An 18,353-nucleotide genomic window follows, 5' to 3' on the forward strand; every position below is an offset into this window, starting at 1 on the left:
ACCCCTGTGTGGAGGTCTGGGCCAAGAGACCTGGGGGCACAAGAGCCAAGCCCCCACACTCTCTCCTCTGCACTTTGAACCTACTCTTCCCTCCGCCGGAAGCACCCCGCCTTCCTTGTGTGAATGATCGAGTGATGTCAGTAGAGAGCTTGTAAATGACACCAGGCAGGGGCGCTTAGCCTTTGCTGTGCTGCCCTTGTGCCTGCTGCTATTTCCGTTCAACCCACTTATGTCACTCTCGCATGGTTGACAGACAGGAACTTCTCCCCTGCTTGGTCAGGGATCCTCTGTGTGTTCAGGCAATATTGCTCAAAGCCAAGTCTTCAGAAAAGGTCCTCTGTGAGTCTGCGGGCAGGCCTCAGCGTTGTGGGTTTATAGCCTGTAGCGCTTAGCATTTTAGGGGTACAGTCAGGAGTGTTCGCACTCCACCCAAGAAGTTCTCTTGAGCTGTCTACAGTCACTCCCTGCTCCCACCCCAGCCCCAGGCACACACTGGTCTGCTTTCTGGCTCTTTAGTTTTGCTTTTTCTGGGAACTTGTATAAGTGGAAACACACAACGTGTGGTGTCACATGTTGGACTCCTCTCACTTAGCCAGCGACTTCAAGGTTCATCCATGTTGTGTCCATCAGGAGTTTGTTCCTTTTATTTTTTGTGAGGAAGATCAGCCCTGAGCTAACATCCATGCCAATCCTCCTCTTTTTGCTGAGGAAGACTGGCCCTGGGCTAACATCTGTGCCTATCTTCCTCCACTTTATATGGGATGCCACCACAGCATAGCTTGACAAGCGGTGCATTGGTGCGTACCCGGGATCCGAACCCAGGCCGCCAGCAGCGGAGTGCACGCACTTAACTGCTACACCACGGGGCCGGCCCCAGGAGTTTTTTCCTTTTTATTTCTGGTAGTATTTTGTTGTTTCTCTGTCCACCAGTTGATGGACATTTGGGTTGTTGCTTCTTTTTGGATACTAAGAGTAACTCTGCTGTGCACATTTGTGTATGAGTTCTTGCATAGATGTATATTTTCATTTCTCTTGAGTCTGTCCCTAACATCCGTGCTAATCCTCCTCTTTTGGCTCAGGAAGACCGGCTCTCAGCTGACATCTATTGCCAATCCTCCTCCTTTTTTTTCCCCAAAGCCCCAGTAGATAGTTGTATGTCGTAGTTGCACATCCTTCTAGTTGCTGTATGTGGGACGCGGCCTCAGCATGGCCGGAGAAGCGGTGCGTCGGTGCACGCCCGGGGTCCGAACCCGGGCCGCCAGTAGCGGAGCGCGTGCACTTAACTGCTAAGCCACGGGTCTGGCCCTGGATCCACGTTCTTTTTAAAATTCCGCCAGAAGGCGGATCTCTGAATAGCTGAAGCTTGAAGTATTTTGAGTTTTTTAGTATATTTTTTCTTGTGACATTTGGAAATTCCTCCGCCCCAAGCACAGTGACAAACTGCTCTGAAGCTGCGACGTGGGAGCTGGGCAGGCGCTGGGCTCTGTCCTGCCAGTGTGTTGAGGTGGTGGTGGGGTTTCCTGGCTGGCGGTGTTCATCCATCCTGTTTCTGAGGGGGTGTCTGAGGTAGGACCGCCTGGGCTGATGTTGGCTTTGGGAGAACAGTGAGGGCTGTCCATTGCCTGTGTCTCCTCTCTTGGCTCTCAGGTGGCCCCAGCCTTGTGCCGTCCAAGGAACTCCTGTTGATCCTTCAAAGCTCTGTTCCAGCTGATCTTTCCTGTAATTTTCAGACTTGTGTGTGTTTTCTCTCGCCCCTCCTGAGAACACTGTCTTTATGAAAGAAGTGAGTCTTTGGATTTCTAGATATCTTTATTGACATTTTCCCATTTTGCTTTTTTCTAGGATTCTATTTCGCTGAGACCGTCAATTCGATTTCAGGGAAGTCAAGGGGTGAGTCTTTTTTGCCTCAATCATATTTGGAATTGTGGAACCAGTGCACTCTCTGGCCTTCATGGCTTGCTCGGCACAGCAGCAGTCTGGGGACAGTGTTTGGCCCCATCCACCTCTGTGACAGGCCAGGTCCTGTGCCAAGCTGAGGTCTACTTCTGGATGCCCCCAGGCTGGTCCCATGGCTGGGGCCACACCAACAGGCCATCTGTGGGCTGAAGGCAGCTCTCTTGTCCAGTGGCCCCTCAGAGTCCTGCAGAGTCACCACGTGTCTACGTCAGTTTTTACCTGACGGCTGGCTGGCTCCTTACAGAAGGGGGGTTCTGTGGGTTTCACCCTAGCCAGGGTGCTCCGGAGAGACAGCCTCTAAGAGGTACTTGTGTCTGTGTGTGCAGATACAGACATACCAGGAGATGTGTTGCAGGGCATTGGCTCACGCGGTTGTGGGCTGGTGAGTCTGAAATCTGTGGGGCAGGCAGGAGCCAGCACCGCGGTCCACAGGCGAGCTTCTGCCTCCTCAGAGAGACCTCAGTTTCCCTCTTACGGCCTTCAGCTGATTGGATGAGGCCCACCTGGACCATTGAGGGTCTCTTTCTTCACTTAAAATCAGCTGGTTGTGAATGTCACAACGTCTGCAGAACACCTGCAATGCATACCCGGATAAGCGTCCGTGGTGTCACCGGGGGCTTTGGCCTGGCCAGAGGGACACCAAACCGACCATCACACCAATGCCTGTCAAAGTCAGTGAGATGCCCCCAAAAGGCCCTAGGCCCTCTGGCCCTGTTGTCTCCTCTGGGGTATCTGCACCTCCATCAGCCCCATTGGGGTCTTGTTTTCACCCTTTTGCCGTCTCCCCTTTATCTTCCCTGGGACATTTCTCCAGGGGTTGGAGGTCAGTGTTGGGGGTGGGGCTGGCCTGGGCTTGCTGCCAGACTGGCCTCATGGCGCCCTCTAGTGCCCATAGTCATGCCATGCCCTCAGCATCAGGAAGACGGGAAGTCACTGCACAGAAAGGGCCACTATTATCAGTGTTTGCTTATGCAGTGAGCAACGCTTTCAAGACACCACACTGTCACTAACAGAAGCCACAGAAGCACCATGAGCTTGTGGGCTGTTCCCTGTGTCGCCCGAATTCCTATGGAAAGCCCGAGAACCACGTCCATGCAAGAGTTAGGGGTCCCTCCACTTTAGTTTTAGAATCACACTTTGCCTGCTTTTCCTTCCTCCTGGGCTTTCTCGTGTGTAGCAGAGTTTCTAGAAGGTACCTACGGGACGGAGGCCCTGTGCTGCAGCTCCAGGTGAGCCAGGTCACAGTTCTTCACCAGGAGGCTATTCCCTATGTGAGCCTGTATGAGGGCTGGAGGGGGCTGTGTGGTAAGGGGGGCGCTGTTCTTCCCCGGCTTGCTGTGTAGGGTTGGGTGTGCTAGGTCTGCCCCTGTGATCTCTGGACCTTGTCCTCCTCCTTCTGGGCATTGATGGGATGCGTCCCCTCCTCCCTGCCAGATGTGAAGGGCCTGGCCTGGTGCTGGGCATGCAGCAGACACTTTCCTGGCCAGGCCACATCTGCATGGTCAGTCAGACTGGCGGCGGGGAGGAGGCAGCGTGCTTCAGCTCTCCCTCCCACTTCCGGTCGCTCCGCTGCCTGCACACAGCCTGGCCTCGTGGCGGGGCTCTGCTCTGTGCACTCCACTTGGAAGGTTGGAGATGGAGCAGGAAGCCAGTGGGGTGGGGTGAAACAGGCTCATTAGGGGCACAGGCTGATTCCATGTTCAGGGCCCCATGTAAGATGACAGGGACCTGCACTCCAGAGGCCCATGAAGCTGACGGACTAAAGATTGAGACCCCATCTGTAGGCTCCTTTGCTTGGGGACCTCGGACAGTTCTCTCTCTCTCTCTCTCAGCCTCTTCGCCCACGAAATGGGGACTTGTCCCCTTCGGGGGTCGTGAACGCACTCTTAGCTCCTGGTGCGCATCCCCCTCAGATGTGAGTGTAGTACAGCTGGCGTAGGATCACGGTGTCAGGCACCTCCTGGGTGGGGAGTCGGCCTATGCCGGGAGCCCCATGAGAGCCGAGCCTTGGTGGTGTGTGCCAGGCCCTGGTGTTACCTGGGTCCTTGGAGCGACTCTACAGCATTTGCCAGGTTCTCCAGAGAACCTGGCCCCACCTGTAGTGTGTTCAGCCTCTAGAGCACTGTGTGCCAGAGCAAATGCTCACCTTTGTTTCTTTTGCTGTGTACATGTTTCTGGTTGTGTTCTCGGTTGTCTCACGCACACTGAGCTGGCTGGCCTGGGCACCTCTGCTGTCGGGGAGTCATTTCTAAGTTGTTAACCCCTGACAGTGGATGAAGCGTCAGCCTCCAGAGGGGAAAAGAAACCCCCATCTGGCCAGCCCCACCCCGAAACTCTTTAGTTGATTGAAAATGAAAGAGAAGTAGGATTGGCATCTAGGTCTGTTCAGGATCTTGGCGTTACCCTGTGCTGCAGTGTGAGCCCGAAGTACAGTTTCTAGAACGAGGTTTGGCAGCACTGGTCAAAACCTTGTGACCAATGTCTGTGTGTTTAGGAACCGAGTCTGCAGGAGCAGTTAGGGGTGTGCGCAAGATAGAGCCACAAGGGTGCTTGTTGCTGTGTCGTTTGTAACAGGGAAAATTTGGAAACCATCTAAAATGGGGATTGCGGAGTCCGGAGCCATCCGTGTGCCAAGGTTGAGCAGCCGGAGACCTCGGGAGGCCGTGCGCAGGCGGGTGGCGGGGGCTGGGCACTGGCTCTTCAGAGTGTCCATGGAGAGGAGAGCGAGTGTGGCTCTCGGAAGGGAAGTAGGTGCTTAGAAAGCGCCCTGGGTTTGGGGTTGAGGAAGTGAAGCTTCCCACCGGGCGGAAGAGGCTGCATTGCTCTTGGAAGTCACATTCAGCCGCGCAGCAGTAACTCTCTACCCAGAATATATTTCATTCTGAGGGTTCCCTGGGAAGTGAAAATAATGAGGACAACATGCCCTGAAAACCCCTCTGGCCAGAGTCTGGTCAGTCAGTACTTGGGTTCCTGTGTGTGCCTGCTTCATCTTTTTACCTGATGGAATATCCAGGGCTTGCCCCAACCCCCTCTGGGAGCTTGGTGTGTCTCATCAGCGCTCCCACCTGCACCGCACACACACGAGGACCCGCAGATCTAGGGGAGGGCAGTGGGCCCCACTTGGGACAGATTTCAGAGGGAGGAGGTGAAAGGCCTCTGGCAGGGACCTGACCTGCCCACAGTGGAACCAGCGCCCCCTCGCAGGTGTCAGGCCTCAGAGGCGCTTGGGACCATCTGGGATGGATGGGACGAGCCTATTTACCTCTCTAGGCCGGTCTCTGCACACAGTTGCAGGCTTAGGTTTGTAGCAACTCCCCTGCCCCTTAAGCTGGTGTCAGGGCTGACATCAGATGCACCCAAACCTGCTGCACTCGGGCCAGCTGAGGGCCCTGTGGCGGCCCCTATGGGGCAGTTGAGACTGGGTCCGGAAGTCACATGTGCCAGCCGAGTGGCCACATCCCAAAACACGTGCCAAACTCTCCGCTGGAGCAGAGAAAGCCGTGAATTCCTGGGCCATTCATACCCAGCTGGCTGGTTTCACTCTTGCTTCCCAGAGACTGGTTAACCATTAACCAGCATCGCTAACCAGCAGTAAACCAGCCCATTAACCAGGGGATTCCATGGGCAGTGGAGGTGCCGTGAAGCTGGAGAGACACTGGGACTGCGAGAACCTACTGTGCCAGGCTCCGAGCAAACCTCTCCCCTTGCCCCCTCCCTCAAGTGTCTCCTTCCCCTGTCCCTTGGCTGTCCTAAAGGACCCTGGCCACAAGCATGGTTGCTGCTGCCCGGACAGGCTGAGGTAGGGCCGTCACTGTCCTGGCAGCATGGCTGAGTCAGCCTCGCTGTGTCAGGCCCACTGTGCCTCTGTGTGCTCTGCCCTGGTCTCACCACCAGCTCTCTGCTGGGCCGCAGGGCACATCCTGGAGCTGTCACGGATGGGCCCCAGCACGCCTGCCCAAGGGCTTCCTGCACCTCTGTGTCCTCGGGCAGTTGTCCCCCTTGTCTTGAAGCGGGGGAGCGAGGGCCCCCAGCGTGTGCGAGGGCCTGTCATGGCTCTGGCCACACAGTTTCAGAGTTTGGTTTTGTGGCTGGAGCTGGGGTGGACCCACCCTCCCTGCCCGCCCAGGTGGGTCGAGTCTGCCTCAGACAGGGCTACACAGGCTCAGGTGGGTGGTGCCCAGGGTCCATGAGTGCCTTGGGACTCAGGCCAGATCTGCCTCCCCTCCTCTCAGGGCTGACGGCCCAATGGGGACTGGTGCCCTCAAGGCCGCACTGCGCCCTGAGCTGATAGGGAAAGATGCGGCCAGGGGAGGCTGGGTCTCTGGCAGAGCCAGGATCAGGTGAGGGAGAGGATCAAGGATGGGACAGAGGAAGAGCCGCCCATGACAGAGTTCGGGTTCCATCAGAAGCTCCTTTTGATTTTGTTGACTTGGTGGTGCACGGGCTTCCTGCCGTATTCTGGGCTGCTGTGTCCATGTGCACCTGGCTGTGGGTGTGTCCCCCGAGGCGACCCTCACAGGCTCAGCCTCGACATCTGGGTGGTGTGTTTCCAGCTGCTTCTATAATTGAAATCAAAAGTCACATCCAAGAAGGGACGAGTGGGCAGCACAGGGTGGCTATGAGTTCTGGACGAGGAGATGCCGCATGCAGGTGGGACGGGGCTCAGCTGCCCAGGGCCACCCACACGGCTCCGGCAGAGGCTGCAGATAGTGTGTGTGCACATGTGTGTACCTGTGTGTTTGTGCATATACACTTGTGTACATGTGTGTTTTCCTGCCCGAGGTGAGCCATCGGAGGCATTCTGGGGTTTATTTTCTAGATGCTGGGTCGCACAGTGTTTTGGGCCAACTTGTGTCCACTGCTTCCATTGTCGGTCTGCGTACTACCCCGAAGGGCAGGGTGAAGGGGAGAAGTACCCCTGAGCCTCAAGCCGTCATGTTCTCGATCTCAGGGACAAGGCTCAGACAGGCCGAGCTGCCCATGTTCACGTGTGACAGCTGGGCTGGGGACAGGGGGATTCAGCCTCGGCCGTGTTCTATCTGGTGCTGATGAGGTATGTTGGTATCTTCACATCACTGGAGAGGAAGCGGGACTTGAAGTGCTGGGGTGGCACAGCAGCCCCCCCCACCCCCATTATGCTGCCCCTCTTGATGATCACTTGTGTCCCCTGCCTAGCTGTGACAAGCTCCTGCACTCAAACACAGGGATTACTTTATGTGGCGTCACCGTGGTGACAGAGGGTTCTGGAGGGCCTTCCTGTGCCCTGCACAGGGACTGGCAGCTGGAGTGTGGGGTCCTCCCGACCACCTTCCTCAGCAGCCCCCAGGCCTTCACCTGGCGTGGGCAGGGGCCAGAGGGTCAGCCTAGAATGCAGTGGCCTCTGGGCATGATGCTGTCCTTTCTGCACTGAGCCAGGCACCTTGGCTGGGACTAGTGCTATCTGTCTGTGTGCTGGCCAGGGTGTCTGTCAGTTCTCCCGGGAGGGCTGTGGTTCCTGGCTGGGCTGCAGAGGCACTGTCTGAACATGTGTCCTATGCCTCGGTGTGTTGGGGGAGTGCTGCCCACCTGTGAGCCCTGCAGGGCCTCTGCCTGCCTTGTTCATGGCCACGGGGTGGTGAACGGACACTCCAGTGGAGTCTGTGCCAGCATGGAGGAGGCGGAGAGGGCGTCACTAAGCCAGAGTGAGGGTCAGAGCATCTTGGCTGAGCGCAGTTCATCTTCCAGAGTGTCCCAGGCCAGATCTGCCCTGTTTGGTGGGGAGGGAAACCGAGTCATGGCCCAGATCATGGTTGGGTACCTGCCTCCAGGCGTGTCCTGAGTGCTTTGTGTTCCTCAGATTGTGATGCCATTGCTGCGTAGAAGCTAGACTTGGGCTCGCTTCCCCTTGGGAACTGAGGACCCTGAGTTTAGTTAAGGGCAAGGATGGGGACAGGCCGGGCCACTGGTCCTGTCACTGCCAGGAAAACAAAGGGGTGTTTGAAAAGAGAGCGCTGGCACTTTCCCACTGGAAGGGTCATGCTGCGGGGATGGGCCAAGGTCCCAAGGTCCCCTCCGTAGCACCTCCTGGTGACGTCCCCCTCTCCACACAGCACATCTCCATCCCCCAGCCCGATTGCCCTGCGGAAGCGCGGACCTTCTCCTTCTACCTCTCCAACATCGGCCGCGACAGTCCCCAGGGCAGCTTTGACTGCATCCAGCAGTATGTGTCCAGGTAAGGTCCTGCCCCAGCTGCCCCAGGTGTCCTGATGGGCAGACCCTCCCCCCACAGCCCACTGTGCAGACGTTTGCCCACCGCCTCTGGCACCGGCAACCCATTCTCTCCAGCGAGCCTCGCTGCCCCTTTCAGTGTGTCCAGGGCGAGAGCAGGTCCTGGTGCCCGCATTCCCTTGTTCTTCCGGGTCAGGATTGCCCTGTGGAAGCCAAGTTGCCCGACTCAGCACTGAGCCCTGTTTCCCAGCTGGGTGGGGGTGTGGGCCCTGAGACTGTCCTTGGCATCTGAGTTGTTCGTCCTGACTCCTGGCCCTTGTCTTGCAGCCATGGGGATGTCCACCTGGACTGCCTGGGCAGCATCCAGGACAAAGTCACAGTGTGTGCCACCGACGACTCCTACCAGAAAGCGCGACAGAGCATGGCGCAGGCCGAGGAGGAGACGCGGAGCCGCGGTGCCATTGTCATCAAGCCTGGAGGCCGCTACCTGGGTGAGTATGGGGCCTGGGGCTCCACCATGGGGGCTCGTGCCTGCCGGGCAGCTGTCGGGGGGAGCAAGAGGGACTCGAGGCCGGGCCAGGCCGGGAGCAGGAGTGATGGGTTAACATAGGTATGGCCCCCAAGTAGGCCCAGCGGGATCAGTGTCAGGTGAGGAAGGAAGGTGCTGCTGCGCCAGCTGCATTGGCTGGAGACTGTGGCATCTCTTGCCTTCCGAACCCCGAAGTGGACTAAGGGGCCCCAGAACTCCAGGAATTCTGAATCTGAGGGCCCCTCTCCCAGGGTGCTGCCTCGGGGACCTCTGCCCATCAGAGACGAATGTACTCCATGAAGGCAGGGCTGCCGTGTGTCCTCTGGCTGCCACCCCTGCCCTCATCTGGCTCCTCCCCGAGGCCAATGTGGCCGGGGGCAAAGTGCAGACGGTGAGATGCACCCCACAGTGGGCAGCCTGTTGCTGTATCGCAACCGGGAAGGAAAGGTGTTGATTCTTTGCTTGATGGGAAGCCTCTGGCAGCTCAGCATCTGCTTGGAAACAGTTTTGGTGAAGTTGAGGCACCGACAACATTAAAAGTGGAGAGAACAGTACTGTTTATTTAGAAAGCTCCATCATCCTACTGCAGTCTTCCCGCCTCCTGGACCCAGATGGAGTTCAAGAGTCTTCAGAATTCATTGCTGGGGAAGAAGTGCGTCAGGCCTGAGAGAGGTGTGACATGGCTTCTAGCAAACCAGAACCTTAATGGCTCTCTGGGTTTTTTCTTTTTTAAGAAAAGGTGAGGGGATTTCAAACCCCCCCAAAGAAGCATGTGATTTCACTTGCTCGGCAGTGGCGTTGGCTCTGAACGAAACCCCAGATATCAGTGCAGCTGTCAGTCGTGCTAGTCAGTGCTGGGTCCCCATCAACCTGGCCAAGTGTGTCCAGGGAGCCCACGCCCTGGGCCGTGAACTGCCACCAGAATCCCAACATGCTTCACCTGCCTGCTCTCACCGCAAGATGCAAATGTGGATATTTGTACACATTGTAATAAATTTGTGGGTCCTTTGGCCAAACACTTGGTCAGAAGTTTGTCTCGTACTACTTTGGGTACAATGAGGGTTTTTGCAGCGGCTTACGTTCTTTTGGAAACACTCATCTCCTGGCCTCTGAAGCCGCAGCCGTGCATGTCTGGCTGTGTTGGGTCTCTCCCCTAATCTGTGTTGACCCACCAGCCAGGTCCTCTGGGGACGAAGTCCGGTTCTGAGGATTCTAAAAGCACTTCTTCCTGAGCTAATTTGACAACTCAGATATGAGGAATAAGAGCAAAAGGGCGTCGTCATGGAGAGAGCTTTTTGGCTGGAAGACTTGAGGCGAGCGCTGACTTGACTCCCGTTCCCAGGTGGCAGGGACGCCATCCCAGGCGGAGTTAATGACTCTGAGTGGAGGTGCCGTCCCTGGGGAGCAGTACTGGAGGCTCATGGAGGGGCAGCCGTTTGACCCCCTACCTGTTGCTGTCTGTACCGGGAGGGTGGGGGAGCACCCCACTGTCCCTGGGGCTCTGGGCACAGCACCATCTGCCCAAGGAGCACCTGGGGCCACAGCAGGGGATTTGCTCGCACCCCGAGGTCTCCAGAGCAGCTGCCCAAGCAGCTCTGACGCCTTTATGCACACCTCCGTTTTCATCAAAGAGCGTGGCAGATCCCATGGGGCCGTTGTGGTACTGTGACGTGCAGGCTCTGGAGGCGCCTGTCTCTGGCAGTTCAGGGACCCTGCCTTTTTTTTTTTTTTTTTGAGGAAGATCAGCCCTGAGCTAACATCCATGCTAATCCTCCTCTTTTTTGCTGAGGAAGACCAGCTCTGAGCTAACTGCTATTGCCAATCCTCCTTTTTTTTTCCCCCAAAGCCCCAGTAGATAGTTGTATGTCATAGTTGCATATCCTTCTAGTTGCTGTATGTGGCACACGGCCTCAGCATGGCCGGAGAAGTGGTGCATTGGTGCGCGCCCGGGATCTGAACCCGGGCCGCCAGTAGTGGAGTGCGCGCACTTAACTGCTAAGCCACGGGGCCAGCCCCAGGGATCCTGCCTTTTTAACATCAGTCCCCTCTCCCCATAGTGGTCAGGCATTTTGGGTCCCCAGCATTTAGGCTGCCTGTGATGAAGTCAGTTGAGGCTGTAAGCACACTTCTACTTCCTGCAGCCCCCACTTCTGGGACTGGGGACCCTGCAGGTGCCTGGTGAACCATGTGTGCTCAGCAGGTGGTATGCTGGGCCAACCAGCGTTCCCACCAAGCAGACCATGCTGGACGCAGCTCAAACTGTCTTCCCCTTGGGCTTGGCGTGGGCGTGGGCTGTTAGCCGTCACTTTCATGTCTCAAGCCTGTGGGCGTCCATCTGTCTGCTTGCTTGGAAACTTGGTGTTGCCCAGGCAGTGGAACACCTCAGCCACCCCCTCACCCCCTCTAGTCTCTAACGCCCTGGCTCTCGTTTTGCAGGTAAGAAGGTTCAGTTTCGGAAACCAGCCCCAGGGGCGACAGATGCTGTGCCCTCTAGGAAGCGGGCGACCCCCATCAACCTGGCCAGCGCCATCAAGAAGAGCAGCGTTGGTGGTGTTAGTGGGGGCAGTGGGGTGTCTCAGAGGCCCTTCCGTGATCGGGTGCTACACCTCCTGGCACTGAGGCCTTACCGGAAGGCCGAGCTGCTGCTGCGGCTGCAGAAGGACGGCCTCACGCAGGCAGACAAGGACGCGCTGGATGGCCTCCTCCAGCAGGTGCGTGCTTTCCCAGGGCTTGGGGGTGGGGTCCAGTGGCCTACAAGTGGCCTCGGTAGACGGTCTGGACATGGGTGGGCTGGGAGCATGGCGCTCACTGTCTGGAAGCCCAGGGGTGGGCCCAAGACCCTCCTCCTTGTCGTCTGCTAACGCAGGCACAGCATGAGGATTTAAGATTTCAGCTGCACGAGGTTTTTAGAATCGAATGAAGCTGAGGGCACCCACACATGAGTTAGTGAGAGCTCAGCCTCCACCTCGGCAGTCAGGCAGGGCCCCTGCCACTCACCAGCTGTGGCTCCAGGAAAGGGCTTCATGTGTGGACCCTCCAGCTTCTGTCTGTGACTAGGGCATGACTGTAGTGCCTCTCTTGGGGACGAGGGCTAAATGGGAAGCAGAAAAGATGGAGCTGCACAGATGCAGATCTGGGCTGGGGCCCAGCCCCACCCATAGATCCTGGGGCTGTGGGCAGGTGCCACCCCCACCCCCATACTTAGGGAAACTCCTGTGTCCCGGGGACTGAGGTGCTTGCTGGCCCCCCATGTCGCTAGGACCTCAGGGGCTCCCATGTCCGCTCACCAGGTGCCTCCACATGGATTTGGTCTCTTGGGCTGCCATCCTCCCTCCATGTGGACGTCATGTAGGGGAGGACCGAGCATCTATGTTTCTCCCCGTGAGCTCAGGAGTTGGCTCAGGGCCTGTTAGAAGATAGATAAATGGCTTATTGGCCCAGAAATTTTCTTTGGCAAGAGGCTTGCTAAAGCATCCAGAAAGCTCCAGAACCAGGAACAACATTCCCAGGGGACTCATTTCCTTGGAAAGTCACATGTGTCAGCCTTGTTCTCAGGAATTCGAGGGAAGTACGTGGGAGGCCCTTCCCCTGGGCTCTGCAGCATGGGGAAACCGAGGCAGGGCTGAGGGGAGCTTGACGGAGTTGTTAGACGTGAGCCAGGACTGAAGACATGGGTGGGACCCACGCCCATCCCTGAATGTGCCTGCAGCCTGCCTGTGCTGCTGTCCAGCCAGGCCCTCAGCCCCTGGTGTGGCATTCTTAGAAAGGCCCTTGCTCCCGTCCCCCTTTCTTGCCCTGTTTGTACCCGGATTAAAGACGAAACACATGAATGAGCCCCTCAGACACAGAATGTGCAACTTACCTGACTGAGCACATGGTTACACCTGAGATTTACCCTGTGCCTATCCTCAGATGCGTCAGGGACCCTGGCCTCAGTTCCCTGGAGAGTGGGGTCCAGGGATGCTGACACAGTTCTGGCTGGGGTACCTGCTCCAATTTTAACCCCCCAGATGCTCTCGGCCCTTTCCCGGGACCAGAGAGGCACCGTGCTTGGCTCTGGCTTCTCTGGTCAGCTTGGGTTTGGAGCCTCCTAGAGGGCAGCCTAGCTGGTGGCTGTGGGCAGAGTGTCCTCCCTGTGCCTGCTTTGATTTCTCCCAAGCAGCCCCATCTGCGTCGTGCTTCTGTGTTTACTGTCCAACTTGTTCTCCCCAGTGATTGTGGGGAGTGGCAGGACCCCAACAGCTTGGGAAAGAGGAAGGTCTCAGGGGTTGTGCCTTCCCCAGGCTGGTCATTTCCAGCCTCCCCCAGTGACCAGGGACTCTGATGAAACCACACTCCTCAAAGGCGCCTTCTCTCTTCCTTGTGTTTTGAAAACATGCAAAGCCAGGATTTCAGACATCTGTCTCCAGGGCTGGCTGGGCCTCAGAGAAACCCACAGGCCTGTCCTCCATGGGTAGGAGTGTTGATGGGTGGGTGGCTCTCCTGGAGAGCATTTTAGCAAAACATATCAAGAGCCATAAAAATGTTCAGAGCCTTTGACCCACTAATCCTGCTTCTGGGAAGCTGGCCGAAGAAAACTATTGCCAGCGTGGAAAAACCTGCACACAGTGACATTTGTTTATGCTACAAAGAAACCGGAGATGGCAACAGTGTCTGACAAAGGAGAAACGTTTGAGTAAATCACAGCGCAGCCACTCGGTGGAATATTACTCAACCATTAAAAAATGCTCCCTGCGGAAACTGCTGTGACATGGAGTCCTCTTAGAACCCATCGATGGGGCAAAACAGCGGCTGCCATGCCAGCCACACAGCTGCATACGCATGTGCTGGACCAGGGCACTTGGCGAGGCAGTCACAGAAGTCCTGCTTCAGGGCAGGAGCTGAAACCTTCAAGCACCTTTAAGGCAGAGGTTTTACATCTATCTTTGCAAACCGTCTTGGAGACAAGCTCACCTTTGGTAACCAATGGGAGCAGCGCTGGCTGGTTGCAGGGAAGGTGGGCTCAGCCTGGTTCCTCTAGGCACCCCTCACCCAGCACCCGCAGCCTCAGCTAACTCTGCGGTGGGAGCTGCAACTCTGAGAGAGGGTGCCTTAGTCCATTGGGCTGCTGTAACAGACTACCATAGACTGGGTGGCTTGTAAATGACAGATGTTTACTTATCACAGTGCCTGGAGCCTGGGAAGTCCAAGATCAAGGCGCTGCCAGATTGGGTGTCTGGTGAGCCATCCAGTCCTGGTTCATAGACGGCGTCTTCTCACTGTGTCACCACATGGCGGAAGGGGCGAGGGAGCTCTCTGGAGCCTCTTTTATGAGGGAACTAATCCCTCCCAAAGGCCCCGCCTCCTAACACTCTTACATTGGGGGTTAAGATGTAACATGAATTGTGGGAGGACAGAAACCTTCAGTCCATAGCAGGGGGAGGCTGTGATGGGGTCTCGGGAGTACAGGTGGTAGCCCCCCTTTTTGGAGCCAGCCTGGCCTCCAGCACCTGCAAGATGTGTGCATCTAGACCTGCTGCCCTGACTCTTCCAAGGGTCACCGCCCTGGCCTGCAGGGGCGCCACGGGGTAGGGTGCTGTCCTCTTGCCCCTTCCACGTCTGTCTGTGTCCTTCTGTGTCTCTCCCCCCACCCCCTATCAAATGCTTTCAGGGATGCCTGCCTCTGCAGGGCTTCCTGCAGGATGATGCTAGCTCTGCCTTGCAGGTGGCCAACGTGAACACCAGGGACGGCACATGCACGCTGAAGGACTGTGTGTACAAGGACGTGCAGAAGGACTGGCCCGGCTACTCGGAGGGGGACCAGCAGCTGCTGAAGCGGATGCTCATCCGGTAATGCGCCTCCCCATCTCCCATCTCTGGGCATGTCCCCTCCCCCAGGCCTGGGGCAGATCTCAACTTGAGGATGCTGGGGTGGGCTCACCTGGTCCCGAAGGCCTCGGGGCTCGAGAGCAGGCTGGAGGGGTCTGTGCCGACAGGCCATCTTCCCCACTGCCTGGGTAGCCCACTAGGCTTCCCACTGGGAGTGGGTGGGATAGAGGGTGTGAGTCACCATCCTGAACACCAAAATGCTGGGACAGAAGGCCTCAGTCCCCCCAGACCCATCCCGCTGCCCCCTCCCATGAAGCTTCTGCCCAAAACCTGCGCATCCCCACAGGCTTCTGCTGAAGGCCGCTTCCTTCTTAAAAAGAACCTCTCAAGAATGTGAAGCAGAGAGAAAGAAAGCAAAATAAAACTCCCCACAGACGTGATTAAGCAGCGTTAATTAAACGCATCCTCTCTCAGATTAATTTCGACCTGAGGTCGGGAGTGGTCGCAGTGGCTCTGGGGAGAAGTGGTTAAGTAGGCACCCAGCTCAGGCAAGCAGTTAATGATGTCCCTCCCAGCTGATGCCTGGCTTGGGAGCGAGGGCTGTGAAGCACAGAGCAGGCTGATATGCTAATTAGTGCTTAAGTGATTTCTCAGGGACTTGGAGCTATTTTTGAGGTTTTTTTTTTTTTAAGTTCAGCTGTTTAAAGCAGTAATTGCATCTGGAAAGCAGAGCTGAGTTGGGGCCACTCAAGCTGAAACCCGAGTTCCTCCTCAGCCCTGTGGGTGCTCACCTGCTGGCCCTAGGTCACCGCTCTGGCTGTCTGGCGGTCTCTGGGTGCTCGGGGAGGCTGACAGGAGGTGGTCTCAGCAGAAAACTCCCATTCCCTGGTTTCCCCTCCCTGGGGGTCTTCTGTTGCCCCAGCTAAACATGTCTCAGGTGGGCACGGTCACCTCCTGCAGGTGTTTTCCTCCGTCACACATTTTTTTGGCAAAGGGTCCAGTGTTGAAATGATCAACTACACCCACCCCAGTGCTTTGAGGTGACGAGGGACACTAAAGGGTCCCCGCGAGGCTGTTCCCAGCCGTCTTTCCTCAGAGCCTCTCACTTGGTGCCCGTTGATTTCAGACCCTGAGTGAGCAGCCCTTGTGTGTGTTTGCGTATGTGTGTGGGTGTGTGTGAGGGGAGTTAGCAAACAACACCTGGGCTGAATCTTGAGGGGTGTTGGGTGGAAGGTTCCTGGAGCCATGTGCTCTGGAGCCAGTGCAATTCCAGGCTCACGTTTCCTCCCTCCCCCTCCACTGAGTGAGCTGCTGGGGCTCTTGTGAGTCTGAGGGTACTGGCTTTCACTCTGGGCCAGTGCAGTGCTCCTCTCTCTCTCTGCCTGGCTGGAAACTGCTCAGGGCTCGGGCAGTACCTGCTGCCCTTGGAAGTGCGAACTGGTTGGTGTGCAGAGGTCAGAGTCAACATTCCTGATGCCCACAACCACACAGGTTACCCCGAGCGCAGTCTGCACAGCTTTTTTCTTGTTTTGTTGCTTCCTCCCTGAAGACAGCCCCACTTGGAGCAGTTCTTGAAGCTGCAGCCTCATAGCAAGAAGGAAAAACAGGGCCTTGGGGTGTTGCTGTTGTTATGGGGAGGCGCAGAGACCAGTGTCACCCCAGGAGCCATGTGCCTCCTTTCGCTCCTTTTAGTTCTAAGCTCGTCCCTGAGTGAAGCATGCCCGTGGTTCTAGGCTCTGCCGGGCCTGTGGCTTCGCTCTGAGCAGATGCCCATTCTAGCATCGGCTGTGTTTCTTTTGATACTTCCTCTGCACTTCTAGTCCCCGATGTGTAGCTGCTCAGGCCTGGCCTGTTCCAGGCAGCATCTGTGGGTGTCCCAGCGCAGGATGAGGCCTCGGCGACCCTGCCTGGCCCCATACTCAGTCCCCCCACCCTGCCCGCATCCTGGCCTCACCTCCCGTGGGGTCCAGCCTGGACAGCCCGAGCGCAGTCTCCGTCCAGCTCACACCCATCTTGCTTTCCCTGGAGTTGGTAATAACCCTCTTGGCTGCCTGCTTGCTCTCTCTGCTCAGTGTCCCTTGCCCTTCGTGGGCAACCCCAACCTCCCGCCGGTTGTCCTATGGCCTCTTGTCACTTTCAGTGGATGGGGGTCCTGCAGGTTCTGCAGGAGCTGCTTCCCTCTCAGGGCCTCCCGTTCCTGGGTCTGCAGTTCTGCCCTGGTGCTGATGGGACGCAGCTGAGGAACGGGCTTTGGGAGGTCCGCTGGCCGCATCTTGATGCTCGGGCAGCAGTCATGCTGAATCGGCAGTTGGCCAAGTCCAGACTTCCAGATTCAAAGGAACTTTCCCTCCACGTTGAAGGCCTGGCCCCAGGGAAGCCCTGGAGGCTCCCAACTGGCCTTGTGCCCCTCTGCACAGTCACAGGCCACTTGGTCACAGGCTGGCCTGGCGGTGCTCTGGGGTGGGCGCTATGGCCACAGTGTGAGAACTTGCCCTGTCCTTCTTCCCGTCCCAGGCGGTCATGAGAAGGCCTCACTGGCCTCCCTCGCGCTTCCTCTGATTCTGCCATTGGTGGGCTATGCTCCTGGACTGTTTGCCGTTGTTTTCCTGTTGTCACTTCTCTCTCTCTCTCTCTCTCTCTGTTTTGTACTTTTGGGAGATTTCTTCAGCTTCTCCCATTGTTTTTTTTTTGCCATTGTTTTCAGTTCCCAAGCATCTTTCCTGTTGACTTTTTATAGCATGATGTCCTTACTCCATGGGAGTGATGCCATTTTTAATCTACTCTCTCTAAGGATACTTTTTTTAATTGATGTCATAATAGTTTATTACATTGTGAACTTTTAGTTGTACATTATTGTTTGTCAGTCACCATATAAATGCATCCCTTCACCCCTTGTGCCCACCCCCAACCCCTTCCCCCTGGTAACCACCAAACTGTTCTCTCTGTCCGTGTGTTAGTTTATTTTCCACATATGAGTGAAATCATGCAGTGTTTGTCTTTCTCTGTCTGGCTTATTTTGCTTAACATAATACCCTCCAGGTCCATCCATGTTGTTGCAAATGGGACGATTTTTGTCTTTTTTTTGGCGAGGAAGATCAGCCCTGAGCTAACATTCATGCCTATCCTCCTCTTTTTGCTGAAGAAGACTGGCCCTGAGCTAACATCTATTGCCAATCCTCCTCCTTTTTTTCCCCTTTTCTCCCCAAAGCCCCAGTAGATAGTTGTATGTCATAGTTGCACATCCTTCTAGTTGCTGTATGTGGGACACCGCCTCAGCATGGCTGGACAAGCAGTGCGTCGGTGCACGCCTGGATATGAACCCCGGGCCGCCAGTAGTGGAGCGTGTGCACTTAACCACTAAGCCACAGGGCGGGCCCTGATTTTGTCTTTTTTTATGGCAGTGTAGTATTCCATTGTATATATACACCAGATCACTTAACGTTGCTTCCACTTCTTGGCTATAGTGAATAATGCAGCAATGAACAAAGGGGTGCATAAGCCTCTTTGGATTGTTGATTTCAGGTTTGTTGGGTAGATACCAAGTAGTGAGATAGCTGGATCATAAGGTATTTCTATTAAAAAAATTTTTTTTTTGAAGAAGAGTAGCCCTGAGCTAACAACTGTTGCCAATCCTCTTTTTTGCTGAGGAAGATTGGCCCTGGGCTAACATCCGTGCCCATCTTCTTTTACTTTATATAGGATGCCGCCACAGCGTGGCTTGATAAGCGGTGCGTGGGTCCGCGCCTGGGATCCAACCTGTGAACCCCGGGCTGCCGAAGTGGAACTCGCGAACTTACGCCACTGGGCCGGCCCCTATTTTTAATTTTTTGAGGAATCTCCATACTATTTTCTG

The 18,353-nt window shown here is 56.2% G+C and overlaps 1 protein-coding gene across 2 annotated transcripts in view; it reads left to right on the forward strand.

The window, feature by feature from the left end:
• Positions 1-18,353, forward strand: part of ELL (elongation factor for RNA polymerase II) — a 72,949-nt gene that overhangs the window by 42,929 nt on the left and 11,667 nt on the right. For both annotated transcript variants that reach the window (XM_004422950.3, XM_087443497.1), the window contains exons 2-6: positions 1,843-1,890; positions 8,046-8,167; positions 8,491-8,654; positions 11,129-11,403; positions 14,397-14,521. In XM_004422950.3, the coding sequence (XP_004423007.1) occupies positions 1,843-1,890; positions 8,046-8,167; positions 8,491-8,654; positions 11,129-11,403; positions 14,397-14,521 (734 nt within the window). The remainder of the gene's footprint in view (positions 1-1,842; positions 1,891-8,045; positions 8,168-8,490; positions 8,655-11,128; positions 11,404-14,396; positions 14,522-18,353) is intronic.

The sequence above is a fragment of the Ceratotherium simum genome, chromosome 18 (genome assembly GCF_057802395.1).
Source record: "Ceratotherium simum simum isolate JZ-2026a chromosome 18, ASM5780239v1, whole genome shotgun sequence".
NCBI lineage: Eukaryota > Metazoa > Chordata > Mammalia > Perissodactyla > Rhinocerotidae > Ceratotherium > Ceratotherium simum.